This window comes from Hyla sarda, chromosome 6, assembly GCF_029499605.1.
Source record: "Hyla sarda isolate aHylSar1 chromosome 6, aHylSar1.hap1, whole genome shotgun sequence".
In the NCBI taxonomy this organism is placed as follows: domain Eukaryota; kingdom Metazoa; phylum Chordata; class Amphibia; order Anura; family Hylidae; genus Hyla; species Hyla sarda.
In genome coordinates this window covers 59,418,496-59,437,347 of record NC_079194.1, presented here as the reverse complement: position 1 = coordinate 59,437,347, position 18,852 = coordinate 59,418,496, and the positions used below count along the sequence as shown (strand labels likewise).

The following is an 18,852-nucleotide window of genomic DNA, read 5'->3' as shown; positions in this document are numbered from 1 at the left end:
CGGGCTGGGGCGGTGTGTTCAGGGATTGGACGGTTCAGGGACTCTGGTCTCCCCCGGAGACTCTTCTCCCGATAAACATATTTGAATTACGGGCGATTCTTCTTTGTCTTCTTCATTGGGAGTCCTGTCTTCAGTCCCGCCCGATCTGCGCTCAGTCGGACAACGCCACGTCTGTGGCGTACATAAATCGTCAGGGCGGCACTCGCAGCTCGGCAGCCATGGCCGAGGTGACCAAAATTCTCACCTGGGCGGAGAACAAAGTTCCGGCCGTTTCGTCGATTCACATTCTGGGAGTGCTCAACTGGGAAGCGGACTTCCTCAGTTGGTCCTCTCCCGACCCCAGCGAGTGGTCTCTTCATCCGGAGGTCTTCGCGCAGCTCTGCGACCTCTGGGGCATTCCGGACGTGGACCTCTTTGCGTCCCGGCAAAATCGGAAGATTCTTCAGTTTGTGTCCAAGTCCCGGGACCCTCAGGCTCTGGCCATGGACGCCCTAGTGATTCCTTGGGCGGGGTTCGCCCTACCTTATCTGTTCCCTCCTCTTCCGCTCCTTCCCAGGATGCTCCGCCATTCTGGTAGCTCCAGATTGGCCTCGAAGGTCGTGGTACGCCGACGTAGTAAGGCTCCTGGACGAGGCTCCTCTGCGGCCTCCGCTCCGCCCGGACCTACTTTCTCAGGGTCCTCTTTGCCACCCCAATTTAGTCGCTGCATTTGACGGCGAGGTGGTTGAGACCACTGTTTTGAGGGCCCGCGGGTTCTCTTCCTAAGTCATTCACACCATGCTCAACGCTCGTAAGCCCTCCTCCGCAAGAATTTACCACCGTACTTGGCGGTCTTATTTTCGTTGGTGTGAAGCTCAGGACTTCTCCACTGTGACCTTCTCGGTTCCCCCTCTTCTCTCTTTTTTGCAGTCGGGGCTGGAACTGGGGTTATTTCTCAGTTCCTTTAAAGGTCAGGTTTCGGCCCTTACTTACTAATTTTCATGTCCGGACCTTCCTTTCTTGTGGCTATCACCTCCATCCGGAGGGTGTCTGAACTGGCAGCTCTTTCTTGCCATTCTCTGTTTCTGGTGATCCACCAGGACAAGGTCGTCTTCCGGCCAGATCCTTCCTTTTTACCTAAGGTGGTCTCTGCTTTTCATCTCAATGAGGACATTGTCCTCCCGTCTCTTTGTCCGGCTCCTTCTCATCCTAAGGAGCGCTTACTACACAAGCTGGATGTAGTTCGGGCTGTTCGGTATTATCGCTCAATCACTTCTTCGTTTCGTCAGTGTGATTCCTTTTTCGTCCTTACAGAAGGTCGTCGCAAGGGACAACCTGCTTCCAAGGCCACCATTTCTCAGTGGATTCGGTCCGCCATTACGGAAGCCTATCGCTGTAAGGGGAAGATTCCTCCTTTCAGGGTTGTGGCTCATTCCACTCGTTCCGTTGGGGCATCCTGGGCTCTCCAGAATAGAGCCTCGGCCTCGCAGATTTGCAAGGCGGCTACCTGGTAGTCTTTGCACACTTTCTCGAGGTTTTACCAAGTTCATACTTTTGCATCGGCTGATGCTAGTCTGGGCCGTAAAGTGTTGCAGGCGGCAGTGGATCGGCCGTCTGCCTGACTGCTTATCTGCCCACCCAAGGGACAGCTTTGGTACGTCCCACGGTCTGTGTCCCCCAATGGAGCCGATAGAGAAAAGGAGATTTTTTAACACTTACCGTAAAATCTTTCTCGAAGGATCCATTGGGGGACACAGCTCCCTCCCTTTTTGGGTTTTTTCCTTTGGTTCTCTGTCCGAGGGTGTGTTCAGTTATGTTTTTGCTTCTGGTCCTCGGACAGTTTTAGGTTTTTCTTTGACCTATTGGTCTCCTCCTATTGCTCTGGAACTTAAACTGACTAGCTCAGAGCCTGAAGGCGGGTATATCCTGCTGGGAGGAGCTGACTTTTTTTTATTTTATTACCATAGTATCACACCTCCTAGAACAGCAAGATACACCCACGGTCTGTGTCCCCCAATGGATCCTTCGAGAGATTTTACGGTAAGTAAACAAAAATCTCCTTTTGTCAAACATAGTGAAAATTCCCAAAACCACAATACAGAGATAAGAACCTCTCGTGAGATCTCAATTCTAGAGGAAAAAACATGCAAAAATATGTTAAAATAGATAAAAAACCATTTCAATGTATATGGATTCAGATAGATGCAGCAAAATTCTTCATAGAAAGACATTAAAGTTACAAATCTCTTAAGTTCCATGAGGCTGTAAAGTGCACAGTTTTTGGATCCAGTTTTAACGGGATAACTGGACAAGAAAAGTGCTCTTATCAACGAGTTTCCCCGCACTCCAGTGCTGTATTTATTGCAAAAGGTGCACAAAAATATGGAGAAACCCTTGGGACGACCTATTGTCTTGGGGGTTGACTCCATTTTGAGCCCTTTGGCAATCTGACAGTTACCTCCAAAAAATAGTTAAATCTCTCCCCAATTGTTTGCGGGACACCAACCGGTGTCTAGATTGCATAGCAGAGCTATAAAATGTCCAGGGGGCTCTGCTGTGCACTCTAGATATTAAGTTTATGTACAAACATCCCCATACAAGAGGGAATACTTGCCATCAAAGAAAATCTTATTAAAGAGAGCATGCTGACTAATGCCAAAATCAGGTTTTTGATGGATCTACTTGAGAGTATTCTTTACTGGAATTATTTCAGATTTGGGGAGAAGTACTTCTTCCAGAAACAGGGGACTTCGATTTAGTCCCCTGTGGCTCCAAGTCTGGCTAATATATTCATGTGTAAATTTGAGGAGAATTTTCTTAAGGGACATGTCCTAGGTGAGAAGGTGGGTCTGTGGGTCCATTATGTGGATGATGTGTTTGCCCTTTGGACAGGCACACAGCCCCAACTTCGTGAGTACATTGACTATTTGAATGGATGCCATCCTCTCCTCTCATTGAATTTTCATGCGAGGTGAATGAGATGCATTACTTAGATGTGAAAGTTTTGAAGAATCCAGAAGGTACACTTGATACTACACTATATGTGAAATACCGATCGGAACAATTTGCTAGACCGTGACAGTGGACATGCTCCACAGGTTTTCATAAGTACACCGAAAGGTCAATTCATTAAAACAAAAAGGATTTGAAATAAAGAAAGTGAGTTTCAGAAAAAAAATAAATGGTGGTTGAAAACTTCGTACAGAGGTTATGACAGGAAAGAAATGGAGGAAATTAGTAAAGGGGTTGAAGCATTACCTAGAGAAGATTTGAGGAAAAATAAACCCAAAAAGAAAAAATACCAGGAAACAGAAGTTATTTTTTATTTTTTTCCAATTATGATTGTCATTCAAAAAATATTAAACAAACTAAATGTAAATACTGGGGCTTGCTAGGTACGGGCGAGAAGATTGGCAGTCTGTTCCGTAGTCGCCCGAGATTTATATATAGAAAGAATGGATCTATTGCCAATCCCCTAAAAAGAGCAAATATAAAGAAAAAAAAAGAAATAAACAGACATTTCTTAAGGGCTAGACAGTCGTGTACATTTGCCTGCCTATCTTGCCAGAACTGCAATGCCACTATTAAAGGTGACACTGTAACACATCCTATGAGGGAGACTGTAACCGCACTCAGGTAGTTTACTTAAATGCCCATGTGGAAAGGCTACGTGGAGAAGACCAGGAGAACTATTAAACAGAGAAATAACAAACATAAAAGTGCCATATGTACATTCATAAAGGGACCTGAAGAGGGAGGTCAAAAACAAAAGGAGAAATTTGTGTAGGATGTGTAGCCAGACATTTCTTGGAACATGGACATAACGTTATCGAATTGAGATGGCAGGTACTGGAGAATATAGAGGGAGAAAATAAAGAACAGGTTAAAACAAATTATTGTAAAGTGAGGTGCGCTGGATCCAAAAACTGTGCACTTTACAGCCCCTTGGAATTAATGAGATTTGTAACTTTAATTAACCCCTTAGCGCATATGGGCGTTTATGAACGTCCGTATGCACGTCCCCGTATAATGCGTGCTCAACGCGCATCATACCCGGTGGGTCCCGGTTGCAATAAGCAAGCAGGACCCACGCTAATGCCGGACATCGCCGATTGGGCTCATGTCCGGCATTAACTCTTAAGACGCAGCGGTAAAAGTTGATCGCCGCGTCTAAAAGTGACAGTAAAAGCAGGACCATCGCGATAAAATTGCGATGTCCCGATCAGCTAGGACGCGGCAGGAGGTCCCCTCACCTGTCTCCTGCGCGTCCGAATGGCTTGAGCAATCAACTGCCGATAACACTGATCCCTGCCATTGAATGTGATGGCAGCGATCAGTGTATTGAATCAATCTGCTGCATGTTAAAGCCCCCTATAGGAGCTATAACTTTGCAAAATAAAAAGTGGAAAAAAAATAAAAATTTAAGATTGTTTAACCCTTTCCCTAATAAAAGTTTAAATCACCCCCCTTTTCCCATTTAAAAAAACTTTATATAAAAATAAACATATGTGGTATCACCGTGTGCGTAAATGTCCAAACTATATAAAAATATATTGTTATCTAAACCGCATGGTCAATGGCGTACGAGCTAAAAGTCCAAAATAGTGTATTTTTGGTCACTTTTTATACCATAAATTTTTTAAATAAAAAGCGATCAAAAAGTCTGATCAAAACAAAAATGGTACCGCTAAAAATTTCAGATCACAGCTCAAAAAATGAGCCCCCATACGCGGAGAAATGAATAAGCTATAGTGGTCAGAAGATGACTATTTTAAATGTATACATTTTCCTGCATGTAGTTATGATTTTTTTCAGAAGTGCGACAAAATCAAACCTACATCAGTAGGGTATCATTTTAACCATATGGACCTACAGAATAAAGATAAGGTGTCCTTTTTACCGAAAAATGTACTGCGTAGAAACGGAGGCCCCCAAAAATTACAAAATGGTGTTTTTTCTTCCATTTTGTTGCACAATTATTTTCTTTTTCGCTGTAGACTTTTGGGTAAAATGACTTGATGCCATTACAAAGTAGAATTGGTGGCGCAAAAAATAAACCATCATATGGATTTTTAGGTGCAAAACTGAAAGGGTTATGATTTTTTAAAGTAAGGAACATAAAAAGAAAGTGAAAAAAAATGCTACGTCCTTAATGTCTTTCTGTGAAGAATTTTGCTGCATCTATCTGAATCCATATACATTGAAATGGTTTTTATCTATGGTAACAACATATTTTTGTATGGTTTTTACTCTAGAATTGAAATCTCACGAGAGGTTTTTATCTATGTATTGTGGTTAGAGATGAGCGAAGTTAGTGATTCGATTCGTCACGAACTTCTCGGCTCAGAAGTTGCTGACTTTAGCCTGCATAAATTAGTTCAGCTTTCAGGTGCTCCGGTGGAAAAGGTTTACACAGTCCTAGGAGAGAGTCTCCAGCCCACCGGAACACCTGAAAGCTGAACTAATTTATGCAGAATAAAGTCAGCAACCGCGGAGGTTTGACGAACCGAATTACTGTAACTTCACTCATCTCTAATTGTGGTGATGGGAATTTGCACTCTGCTTGACAAAGGGGGCATTGCCCTCGAAACGTTGCAGCATTACCTACCAGACCTGCAGTGAATGGAGACGGCTACACATGAAAGCCCAAGAAGCCTGTTATGTCTCCTTTTAACATCTTGCAGACTGTATGACACGTTGGGTGATTATTTGCTTGATTCCTGTATCTTTTGAAGAATCGTATATAAAGAGAGAATTTTTGCATTAATGAGTGTATGTGCCTATTTCCTTTTAGACTGTTTGTTACTGGGTTTATAGGGCACCCAGCCACTACGCTATCACCCTAACACCACCTGTACCATATTGTTTTTTTAAAGACTGTTAGTTTAGAAAAGTCTTGCTTGCCCTTAGATAACGTATATATATCTCTATCTATTGATCTCTATTTTATCTTTCTAAAATATTTATTATGATGGTTAATGTTTGGGTAGCTGTGATCTACCGAAAGTCCTAAAAAGTTTTTATGGGATTTCAGTGGTCTGGTGTTGTATGGGACATATATGTCCTATGAGCCCAGGATCAGGATCTGTACAAAAATACATTAAATCCTCAGGCTCTGTTCACCCTTACACCCTTAGGCTATTTTTACACAATGGAATTTCCGTGCAGAATTATGCAGCAATGATTTAAATGTGATTCTACTGCACTATGCACATGGTGGAATTTCCGCAGGAAATGTTTTTGCCAGGATTTGCTCCTGCTCTAGACAGTTCCTGATAGGGCTGGACAGTATACCGGTTCATACCGAATACCGAATTTTTTGGGCTGCACAATATGAATTTTCCCCCATACCACAATACCGGTTGGGCCCCTCCCCCTCGGGAATTTATTATCAGCCTAGCGCAGCGCTGTCCTCACATCGGGGAACTAACCCTAGGTTACCCGCCAGCGCTGTTCTGCTCCCCCCAATTAATGATCAGTCCAGCGGGGTATTACTAGATTTCAAGCACTGCCCTCCTCCTCTGTTGGGGGGCCGCCGGGCACTGGAACTCACTGTACGCCAGTGGTCTCCAACCTGCGGACCTCCAGCTGTTGCAAAACTACTACTCCCAGCATGCCCGGAAAGCCAACGGCTGTCTGGGCATGCTGGGAGTTGTAGTTTTGCAACAGCTGGAGGTCCGCAGGTTTGAGACCACTGCTGTATGGCTGTATCCCTATGCTCGGGCTGCAAAAGATACAGAAAATAAACTTTTAACTCGCCCACCTCGGCCGCACACTGGGGACGGGGGAGGACAGCCGTCGGCCTATCACTGGCCGGAGCGATGCCCTGCTCCGGCCAGTGATAGGCTGAGCCCACTGTCATGTAAGAAGCTCTGGCCGACAGAACATCGATGCGGCCGGTGATAGGCTGACGGCTGTCCGGCGTTCCCGTCCCCAGGAAACAAGTGAGGCTGGTACCGGACCAACGGGAGGTGAGTTAAAGTTTTTGTTTGTTTTTTGCAGCCCGGGCATAGGGATGCCGCACAGTATAGAGCAGTGGTCTCCAACCTGCGGACCTCCAGATGTTGCAAAACTACAACTCCCAGCATGCCTGGACAGCCAACGGCTGTCCGGGCATGCTGGGAGTTGTAGTTTTGCAAAACCTGGAGGTCCGCAGGTTGGAGACCACTGGTATAGAGTGTCAGAGCCAGCGGCCACAACCAACAGGACGAGGAGGGCAGCGCATGCGGGTGACATGTGAGTAGTACCCTGATGGGGACAGTGCTGGGCTAATAATTAATGGTGGGGGGGGGACAGAACAGCGCTCGCAGGTCACATAGGATTAGTTCCCCGATGTGGGGACAGCGCAGCGCTGGGCTGATTCATTCATTCCCGAGGGGGAGGGGCCCAACTTGTATTGCAATATGAACAGGTATACCGCCCAGCCCTACAGGGTACACATTTGACCGGCGGTCCACTGACCTACTATTGGGACTGTCTAACATAGCTGAGCGCTGTACTTTTATTTTCATCAGTCATATAGCAAACAAATGATGATCAAAAATGCACTCGTTCTTGTGGACATGTGGAGGTTCCCAGCAGTCAGTCCCTAATCTACCAGAGTCTTACCACCTATTCTGTAGATAGGTGATAGTTAAAATATTGGGATAACCCCTGTATAGTAGCATTGCCAATGAGGTCTCCTAAACATAATTCCCTACAAAATGTTTTATAGAAATCAATTTAGTTCCACAGTTGTTTCCTTCAGATGTGTTTTATTTAGAAGACTTTTGTTCATAGTTGCACTAATAAAGCTTTTCTGGGTAACACTAGAAATCATTTTGGTGAAGTGTATAACATTTCTGAATCTTTGTGCACTGTATAAAAATGTTTAAAAATTTTTTTTTTATAGATTATCCTGGAAAATTATGCATATCCTGGAGTGCTGCTTATTGGTACAGACTCCCACACTCCTAATGGTGGCGGGTTAGGTGGGATTTGCATTGGTGTAGGTGGTGCTGATGCTGTGGATGTTATGGCCAGCATTCCTTGGGAACTCAAATGCCCAAAGGTGAGTACTTGCTCTTTAAAGATAAAGTGGTATTCATAATGACTGCATGTTACATTTCCACATAGCTGAAGTAAAGTTGGATCCCCACTTATGTGATACAGGGTAAGCTATCAAGAATTGTTTCAGCCAAGATAATCGCTTATCTTCTCTACAAGTCATAAACTACAGATCAGTGCGAGTCAGACCACTAAGAACCCCGCAGAACACCAAAATAAATGCAAGTTTTTGTCTTATTTCCCAGCCAAACAGCACAAATTACTATTGAGCAGGTTTACTAAAGACTGACATTTTCATATTAAGCAAATCTGCACTGAAGTTAGTAAAAATTTGGTGCTTGTCTCGTAATGTCACATCTGTGGCTGCTTCTACGCCACAGACTGCACCAGCCTAGATTTTTGTATTTTTCCTATGTGTTTTGAGTAGAGATGAGTGAACTTACAGTAAATTCGATTCGTCACAAACTTCTCGACTCGGCAGTTGACTTATCCTGCATAAATTAGTTCAGCTTTCAGGTGCTCCCGTGGGCTGGAAAAGGTGGATACAGTCCTAGGAGACTCTTTCCTAGGACTGTATCCACCTTCAAGCCCACCGGAGCAGCTGATAGCTGAAATAATTTATGCACAATAAGTCAACTGCCGAGCCGAGAAGTTTGTGACGAATCAAATTTACTGTAAGTTCGCTCATCTCTATGCTTGAGCTCTATAAAGGGATTGTCTCAAGGAGCAAAAAGTGGCAGTGATTACTTGATGAACAGCGTCAGATTTCCGCTGTATATGCCCTATGATTATAATATTTTATCTCTTTGCAATATTAGGTTATTGGTGTCAAACTAACTGGAAAGCTGTCTGGCTGGACTTCCCCGAAAGACGTAATTCTAAAACTAGCTGGCATCTTAACAGTCAAGGGTGGTACCGGAGCCATTGTAGAATATTATGGACCTGGTGTAGACTCTATTTCATGTACTGGAATGGCTACAATCTGTAATATGGGCGCTGAAATTGGAGCAACAACATCTGTATTTCCTTACAATCATCGCATGAAAAAGTACTTGGAGAAAACTGGGCGTTCAGGTATGTGGGTGTTTGCCCTTCTCGTCTTACCCTTATGTGCTTTTTATTTTAAAGGGAAACTGACAGCCTGTTCACCTGCACTAAACCAATATACTTGGATGTAGAGCTGGTGAACAGCATTAGGCTGGGTTCACACTACGTTTTGTCCCATACGGGAGCGCATACGGCAGGGGGGAGCTAAAAGCTCGCGCTCCCGTATGTGACCGTATGCGCTCCCGTATGCCATTCATTTCAATGAGCCGACCGGAGTGAAACGTTCGGTCCGGTCGGCTCATTTTTGCGCCGTATGCGCTTTTACAACCGGACCTAAAACTGTGGTCAACCACGGTTTTAGGTCCGGTTGTAAAAGCGCATACGGCGCAAAAATGAGCCGACCGGACCGAACGTTTCACTCCGGTCGGCTCATTGAAGTGAATGGCATACGGGAGCGCATACGGTGACATACGGGAGCGCGAGCTTTTAGCTCCCCCTGCCGTATGCGCTCCCGTATGGGGGAAAACGTAGTGTGGACCCAGCCTTAGAGTGGTCACTTACTTTAAATGGTGGAGAAGTTGCAGAGTTATGTCAGTTTCCTCCTCTATTGCTACAGTGTTTCTTAGTACATTGGAGAAAGGGAGCTGGCTCACGGAGCTTGTCTCCTTCTGACCTGCTGACAGGCTCCTTTCCTAGTGATGTGAATGAAAAGAATTTGACTATTCATCACGGGGCCAGGTGCTGAATATTAAGGAGGCAGGGGAGCTCAGCGAGCCGGCTCCCGACCTCCATTGTACAAAGCAGCACTATAGCAGTAGATGAGGAAACTGGTCACTTATTTAAGTTGCAGCATTATGTCACTCTATTTAGTGGTGTTCACCAGCACTACAACCCTGTATATTGAACAGTGAATAGCTGTTCAGTTGCCCTTTTAAGCAGTTCAGCAATATCGGAGGATATAAAGTAACATTTTAAAATGATTCCCATACAAAACACCTCATAGTTATGCTTGGAGTCCACGTCCTTGTTAATAGGTGAGAAGCATGGGTGTTAACTGGCTGTATCTGATACGGCTTATAAAGTTTGTGTGTGTGTTTAATTTTTTTGTTTTTAACCCTGATTCATTCAGATAATGCAGACTTAGAAATTTCAAATTCAAATTACACTGCTAATGTTGGGAGGTTTCCAACCTTCTACATGTTACACAGATAACACTTTCACAGTCCTCTGGGGAGATGGAAAGGGCAGCTGTATATGTTCAAGGTGTCTCAGCCACACAAGGCTTCAGTTACAGTAGAATGGAGTATCAGCAGTATATGTTGGAATTGTTATTGGACGTGTTGTAAACAGAGCTATTAAAGGGGTTCTCCGGTGCTTAGACATCTTATCCCCTATCCAAAGGATAGGGGATAAGATGCCTGATCAAGGGAGTCCCGCCGCTGGGGACCCTTGTGATCTTGCACGTGGCACCCCGTTTGTAATCAGTCCCCGGAGCGTGTTCGCTCCGGGTCTGATTACCGGCGACTACAGGGCGGGCGGCGTGTGACGTCACGCCCCCGTGTGATGTCACGCTCCACATCTCAATGCAAGCCTACGGGAGGGGGCGTGATAGCTGTCATGCCCCCTCCCGTAGGCTTGCATTGAGGGGCGGAGCGTGATGTCACACGCCGCCCGCCATGTAGTCGCCAGTAATCAGTCCCGGAGCGAACACGCTCCGGAAACTGATCACAAACGGGGTGCCGCGTGCAAGATCACGGGGGTCCCCAGCGGCGGGACTCCCTCGATCAGGCATCTTATCCCCTATCCTTTGGATAGGGGATAAGATGCCTATGCACCGGAGTACCCCTTTAAAGCGAGCCTGTAATTTACAAAAATGTTATTTTCTGGATCACTCTTCATTGGGGGACAAAGACCATGGGTATATGCTCTTGCCACTAGGAGGCGTTGACACTAGGAAAGTCAGCTTCTCCCTGGCAGGATATACCCGCCCACTGGAAGTGAGCTAATCAGTTTTATCTAGTGTCAGTAGGAGGCAAGATTGGAGGAGGTAATTGCTGTTTAGTTAGGTTTTTATTTCCCTTTTGTTTACCTTTTCCATATGCTACAAAGGGGCACGGAACTTAAGAGTATGGGCCGTCAACACCTTATTGCCAACGGCCAGCACCTGGTGGTTGAACCCCAGGCCCGTGTCTCCAACTTGCCCCTGCTCGCTCCGCTATATTAGCCTGGTATGATGCAGTGTGGCCATAAGCTGGGTGAGTATATCCCGCCCCCCCAGCAGGCCAGTGGCAGTTACGGCAGCTGTTTCTCAGGGCAGCCACCGGCTAGTTTTATCTTCAGCTGCTCGGATCTCCTCTGGCACTTGCTGGCCAGTGTGACCCATAATGGCGGCAGGTAACTCTGCCTCCTTCTCCCCGTGCTCAGTGCGGGAATCTGTAGGTTAGCTGAGGGAGGACTCTCTCCCCCCTCTGTCAGTGCTGTCTTGTGAGTGCCTGAAAGGGAAAGCTCACCGCCTTTTCTGCACCTCATGAATGGGGCTTAGCTCTGCCCCTCCTCCCCGCAGTGAGCCCTCAAGGCTTGGGGTGCTGCAGGGGTCGTTAACACTATATGGGATGTCAGAGGCGGTCTCCCTCCTCTGACTCCCTGATCCAGAGCCATGGCCTCCTCCGTCTCAGCGGAAGCCTGTCTTCCCCTGATCTCTTTGACTGAGCCCTCTAGTGGCTATTAGTTGTATTGTGCCTTTTGTGGGCTTCCTCTTGTGGCCTCCCATACTATTTAGTTATTTGTGTAATATTTGGTTTTTATCAGATTGTCTACTGGGTCCTCTTCTGGGACTGTACATGGGGTCTGCCTTATTTGCCAGATGACTCTTTAGGCATATTGTTTTTTGCCTTATGCCTCTGGCATACCTAGTTCTGCAGTTCTCACTCTGTGAGGGAGCATATGCAAACCGCTGTGGCGGGTCATTACGCGGTCCCTGTAGATTCCGAAGTTACATCCAGTGCCTGGTTTCCCCTTTCGCTGCCATGTCTACTGTTCCCACTGCCAGTCCTAGTCCCTCCCTATCAGGGCAGGGCTCCGGTCCGGTGCCCTTACAGGGCTTTTGTGTTCCTGGCAGACACTTGGGGCTCATTTTGTGGGGGGGGGGGGGGGGGGGTTGGGGGTCCGGGGTCCTTCCTCTGTAGGGACTCTACCATGTAGCTTTTATTCACGGTAGGATACTGTTGTCCAAAGTGGTGGTTTCCTCCTCCGCCGGTCAACCATCTGGGGAGGGTTCTTGGCATGTGCATACACTAGGATTCCCTCCTCCACAGGTCACCGATCTCAGCTCCTGCATTAGCGGTTAACGTTCTGGTACCCCTCTGCCAGTGCAATGTGTCCGGAGTGACCAGTTGTATACTGTGGACCCATACCAGTAAGCCAGACCGTGGTCTGCCAGGTTCCGCTGCCACCTGTCACTTCTCACATGCCTGATGTCTCTGCGGCTGGAGTTCCAGTACCCCACTGCTAGTGCGTGGTGTCTGAAGAAGTGACCTGATGTGTCCTATGGACCCTTTTGACGGGGGATACATGGCTCCTCAGCCTTCCCTGATATCCCAGGGTGGCAGGGATTCTATCCATGGCTCCTACACCTCCCCGTCATCCTACCTGCATCAAAGGGGGCACAGTGATCGGCTATATGACAGTTGTTCCCTTTTTGCCAGCATCTGGAGGTGTACTCGTTCAGCCAGACTGTTTGCACGGTTTCCAACACAGTCTGTCTCCCATCCCTGGGCTGCTGAGTGCATGGCTGGGGTTTCCCGTACCTCACTGCAGGTGGGAGGAATCTGGAAGAGGCTCTCCCCGGCACGTACACGGGTCTGTCAGTTAGACATTCATCTGCTTGGGGGTCGCCCATCGGATCGACCGCACTCCAGTACCCCACTTTCAGTGGAGGTTTCGCAGAAGTGACCCTGTGCTTTCAGGAACCCTATACCAGTCAGCCAGGCGGTAGTCTGCGTGGTTTCCTATGTCTGGTCGTCTACCATACACTTCCCACATCTTGGCAGATGGTCAGGTAACAGATTGTGGAGGTGTAGTTCTGAGTGAGGGACCCCATGTTGTTCCATGGGCCTTTAACAAAGCACCACATTGGGATTTACAAGGTTCCCTACTTTCCAAGGTCCATCTCCACATGCTTGCTGCCATCATGGATAAGGGCTGGTAAGCCACTTTCAGTGTGGTTCTGAAGACTGGACCGGTGTGTCCACGGTTCCCTATGCCAGTGTTTCCCAACCCAGTCCTCAAGGCACACCAACATTCCGGGTTTTTTCAGTTCCGCCATTGGAATAGAACAGGGAAAAATTAAAATCCTGGACTGTTGGTGTGCCTTGAGGACTGGGTTGGGAAACACTGCCCTATGCCACTTAGCTAGACTGTGCATGGTTTTCTCATCCACCAGGTCACCTTTCCCATTCCTGCCGCTCCAGCGGAAGACGTCTGGTGACTCCCTTTCAGTGTGAAGTTCCCAAGAAGTGACTCTGAAGGTTTATTGGTCCTTTCTACCTGTAAGTCACTGTCTGCATATTTCCTGCACCTCATTCGTCCTCATCTCTTGTGTCTGCAGTTCTGGTGTGTAGCGCCATTAAGAGATGGGGTGTGGGCATTTCCTGCAGGTTCTAGGGACCTCGCAGCAGCACTCTGTTCCCCTTTCTAACAGTGTAACGTTAGTCTTCTCAGGGCATGGTTGTGGCATGCTGTTGGGTGCTGAGACTGGTTTCCAGGCTTTTGGACATTTGGATGTCTGTGGTTCCCTTAGTGGTGGCAGTCTTGGTACCCCTCTCATCATGAGGTACCCATGTCTGCGTCTCTACGTATGTTCTTGACACCCTGCTCATGTAGAGCCTTCTGCCCCTCTTTCAGTGTGGTGTACCTCAGGCCCTCCTGTGATTGTTTCTGCAGGTCTGCGGCGGGTGAGCACCTGTTCTTGCATGAGGCCTGATGGGGTGACAGTCTGTTCTTCAGCTGCCCCCACCCCCAATACCTCCAGGTATCTTCCTGGGTTCCTATATGGGGTGGCTCAGGTGCCTTTTCTGTTGCCTTAGTCATCGGCCAGGTTGCCTCCCAATTTTCAGTTGCTGCATGGATGTGGTTCCTTACCACTGTTCAGCCTGTGTGTCATCCTCTGAGTCTGCTCTTCTCCCCAGGTGCTCACGCTGTACGCCTGGGACTGTGGTTTTTGGCGCCTACAGACTGTTCCTGTCTCTTTTCCAGAAGTTTCTGGTCTTCACCTTGACTGTCTCTCCTTCGGCTCTCGCCATGTTTTCTGATTTTTGCTGGTCCGCTGTAAGGGTTTCTTCTGTAGTTCCCTTTTCCTTTTTTGTTTCCAATAGGGCTCTCCCTCTGTCTGGTTCTGTGCTTCTTGTAGTTGGTTTCCTTCTTCCTTCCAGGTTCGGCCCATCAGGTCTCCGCATTTCCCCTTCTTGTCTCTCTGTGGCCTGTTGGTTTAGAGTCTTTTCTAAGGACGGTCCCTTCCTTGGCATTATAGTCAATCTCCATGGACAATGGGAAATGCCGGATGCTCCGTTCTAGGTCTCGGTTACCTTAACACCCAGGGTCTCGTCCGTGTCTTACGGCCCGAGGGGGTTCAGTCTCCGGACTACCTTCCTCTGGTATTCTTCCCACCCCTGGGACTGCTTTATGTCACATGGTTTCTGGTTCCCCCAATGAAGAGCGACAGAGAAAAGGAAACTTTTTTTTTTTTCCCCCGTAAAACCTTTCTTGTAGCCTTCATTGGGGGGGACACAGCACCCACCTATCTCTTCATTCTTGTCTGGATAGCCTTTTCCGGTTCTTGGGTGTTTCTCTGGGAATCCTTTCTAGGATCCTTCAGACTTGTCTCTTGGTTGGCTTCTCCTACTGATTTGTGACAAAACTGATTACCTCACTTCCGGGGAATGGGTATATCCTGCCAGAGAGGAGCTGACTTTTTTCCTAGTGTCAGCTCCTCCTAGTGGCAAGAGCATACAAGAGATTTTACAGTGAGTACAAAAAATCTTTTTTTTCTTTTCTTTCTGATGTAAGTTTATTATTAACTTCTCTTCATTAAAGGGGTACTCCGCCCCTAGACATCTTATCCCCTATCCAAAGGATAGGGGATAAGATGTCAGATCGCTGCGGTGCCGCTGCTGGGGAGCCCCGAGATCCCCGCTGCGGAACTGCGCTATCATTACAGCACAGAGCGAGTTCGCTCTGCACGTAATGACGCGCAATACAGGGGCCGGAGCATTGTTACATCACGGCTCCGCCCCTCGTGATGTCACGGCCCGCCCCTTTCAATACAAGTCTATGGGAGGGGGCGCGGCGGTTGTCACGCCCCCTGCCATAGACTTGCATTAAGGGGACGGGCCGTGATGTCACGAGGGGCGGAGCCATGACGTCACGCGGCTCCGTCCCCTGTATCGCCTGTCATTACGCACAGAACGAACTCGCTCTGTGCTTAAATGATGGCGCAGTTCCGCAGCGGGGATCTCGGGGCTCCCCAGCAGCGGGACCGCGGCGATCTGACATCTTATCCCCTATCCTTTGGATAGGGGATAAGATGTCTAGGGGCGGAGTACCCCTTTAAAAAAAAAAAAAAATTTTTTAAAGGCTTTCTCATCATGTGTGTTAGCAAGGAATTGATTTTGTTTCTATTGTTACCTTTCTTAGATATTGCATCTGTTGCAGAGGAGTTCAAGAGCCATTTGGTATCGGATGAGGGTGCTGAATATGATCAAGTGATTGAAATTAATTTGGATGAGGTGGGAATTTTTTGAATGTTAAAGCATACTTAACCCCATTTTGACCTTAATTTCTTAAGGACAGTGGACTTGTATTTACGTCTATTGCCTGCTCCTATTATAAAAAGCGCGGTTCATACGCGGTGGGTCCCGGTTGCTATCAGCAATCGGGCTGATGTCCTGTATCAACCCCTTTAGACGCCATCTAAGTTGTTTGCGGCAGGAGAAAAAACAGGAGAAAAGTCATCCCAGTTAGCTCAGGACCGCCACCGTGAAATTGCAGCTTCCTGATCAGCAGAGGACGGCGGGAGGGCCCTTACCTGCGTCCTAGCCATCTGATCTGTCCCTCGATGTTCCAGTCAGGCATGCCAGGTTGGAGCAGTCAAGCACAGATACCACTGATCAATGCTATGCTATCTAAGGACTGCATGTAAAAATTAAAATTCACCCTGTGGGCCCGCCTCCTGTGCACAATTCTGTGGGAATAGAGGGTCTTTGGAGGGACACAGCTCCCGACTACAGGTACATATTTAACTAGTTGACCCTTCATTAGTCTCCTGTTCACATACACCCACATACACAGTGTACTGGGTTTAGTGTGGGTGAACAGAATGACCGTTTTTCCCTTAAAGAGGACCTATGGGCAACCCTCAAATGTTTAGATTTTAGCCAGTAAATGGCATAGGATGCCCTGATCAGTTTTACAGTTTCTTGATACATTCTCCTGTTCTTGAGATACAAGGGTTTATAGTTTGACAGTTCAAGAAATCAGTCAGATGGGTGTGAACCTAAGTTAAATAATGGGAGTGACTATGAGGTGATGAGCACAATTATACAGTCAGTGGTGTAAATGTTGTACATGTGTGCCTAATACACACCTCCTGACTCTATAACCTTGGCCATATTCTGATTATTTTCTTTTTATTTGGGGTAGTCATAGGTCCTCCTTAGGGAAAGAGCCTCTTAGGTCCTCTTTAAGAACACAAGATTTTACACAAAAATGAAGTGGTCAGAAAGAAGAGGAAAGCCTTGATTTTAACCTTCCGGCACAGTGTGGACCCTCTGTAGAAGGCAGACAGGCCCAAGATGAATGTACAGTTTTTTTCCCTCTCTCTCCTGCACATAGAACTAGCTAACCCATTTACACACTCTTGGTTTTCTTGTCTTGGTTTCTCTGTGACCTTTGGATATGCAATGAGTATTTGGTAGGAAACGACTGTTAAAGGGCAAGTGTTGTGGCTTAACCTCCTATCAGGCACATTGCCATATACGAAGGTGCTATAGCAGCTCTTTAGATTAGCAAATTGGACTAGCTAAAATACTAGGTACTGCCACTACGAATGTACAGATGAAAGCTGGTGTGATACAAGGTGCAGAGCTTCAATAGCTGATAGACTGATCAACGAAGTATCATAGTAAACAGATTGTCAGTGTTTAAAATGTTTTTTTATTTTATTCCCCCCTGTAGCTAAAACCATATATCAATGGACCTTTCACCCCTGACTTGGCAACACTTGTATCTGAGGTAGGAGCTGTTGCAGAACAGAAGGGATGGCCTTTGGATATCAGAGTCGGTAGGTTAAAAGAATGCAGAAAGAATAAAAAAAAATAAAAAATTAAAACTGTAACCTAAACAACTCTGCTCCTGCCAGGTCTCATTGGCAGCTGTACAAATTCCAGCTATGAGGATATGGGCCGCGCAGCTGCTGTAGCAAAGCAAGCCTTAGCACATGGACTGAAATGCAAATCTCAGTTTACAATCACTCCAGGATCTGAACAAATCCGAGCCACCATTGAACGAGACGGTTATGTAAGTATTTAATGGTTTTTCTCTTTTCTAGCTAATCTGTTTTTTAGCGCAAGGACATGTTTGCTCTGTAGTTCTTCTTTTCTCCAGTACACTAGATAAAAGCTGAAAAGCAACAAATGATATAAATTCAAAAATGTCCAAATGTAATAAACTACAAAATTACAAAATCCACTTGGAGATTAAAAAAAAAACATTTTTTCCAGGTAGGATACCCCATATTAGCTACTTCTAGAACAGTCAGGGACGAGCATGTGATCATTACTATGATTAAAGGGGTTGTCTGGCGAAAAGCAACTAATGCGCTATATCTGAGAGTGCGTGCTACAGGCGGCACATGCTCAATTGATTCTCTATGGGAGCACCTGAAAGAGTGCTGTACTCGGGCATCTCCAGCGCTCCTATAGAAATTAATGGAGCACGTGCCTTCTGTAGCGTGCACTCCTCTGAGAGCCAGAGCACTGGGACGGAGATTGTGAGGGGTCTGACTTCTGGGACCCCCAGCAATCAAACCCATCTCTCCTATCCTGTGGCTAGAGAAGTACTACCCTTTTTATCGTTTTACTAGAGAAGTCTTCAGTGCTTTATTACCGACTTGACTTATAGTTGAGATTTAGTGCTTCAGGGTTTATATTTCTTTGTCTGTAGGCTGCCGTTCTCCGTGATGTAGGGGGTTTAGTACTCGCAAACGCCTGTGGACCTTGTATTGGTCAGTGGGACAGGTAAGTCATGGGTGGCCGTTAAAAAAGGCTAAACTTATAGGGCAATTTAGTAATTTGTCTATATACTGTGTAGTTGTTTTGGCTTACTATTTTCATTTGCAGGAAGGATATTAAAAAGGGAGAAAAGAACACAATTGTCACCTCATACAACAGAAACTTCACCGGAAGAAATGATGCAAATCCTGAGACTCATGCATTTGTCACGTCTCCAGAGGTATGTATCTTGTTAAAAGCAACATATATTCTTTAAGGAATAAAATCTCTGTTTAGCTTTGCAGAATATTATGCTCAAGTCTGCTTCGTATAGCTATGTCTAAACATGGCGGATTTGCGGTGCATCTGCAGTGCACATTCTGAATTGCATATCTACACCAGTTACAGTAAAATACTGGTGGCTGAAGTGTTTTAATACACATTGAAAATGTTCCTGGTATGGATGACAAGTCAGAGCATGCCCATTCTGTTGCAGACCTTTCACCCTTTGCAATGA

General features: G+C 46.5%; 1 protein-coding gene across 2 annotated transcripts in view; it reads left to right on the top strand.

Moving 5' to 3' along the window:
• Positions 1-18,852, top strand: part of ACO2 (aconitase 2) — a 45,096-nt gene that overhangs the window by 16,137 nt on the left and 10,107 nt on the right. For both annotated transcript variants that reach the window (XM_056523851.1, XM_056523852.1), the window contains 7 exons: positions 7,871-8,029; positions 8,844-9,099; positions 15,763-15,854; positions 17,302-17,407; positions 17,486-17,643; positions 18,289-18,362; positions 18,465-18,576. In XM_056523851.1, the coding sequence (XP_056379826.1) occupies positions 7,871-8,029; positions 8,844-9,099; positions 15,763-15,854; positions 17,302-17,407; positions 17,486-17,643; positions 18,289-18,362; positions 18,465-18,576 (957 nt within the window). The remainder of the gene's footprint in view (positions 1-7,870; positions 8,030-8,843; positions 9,100-15,762; positions 15,855-17,301; positions 17,408-17,485; positions 17,644-18,288; positions 18,363-18,464; positions 18,577-18,852) is intronic.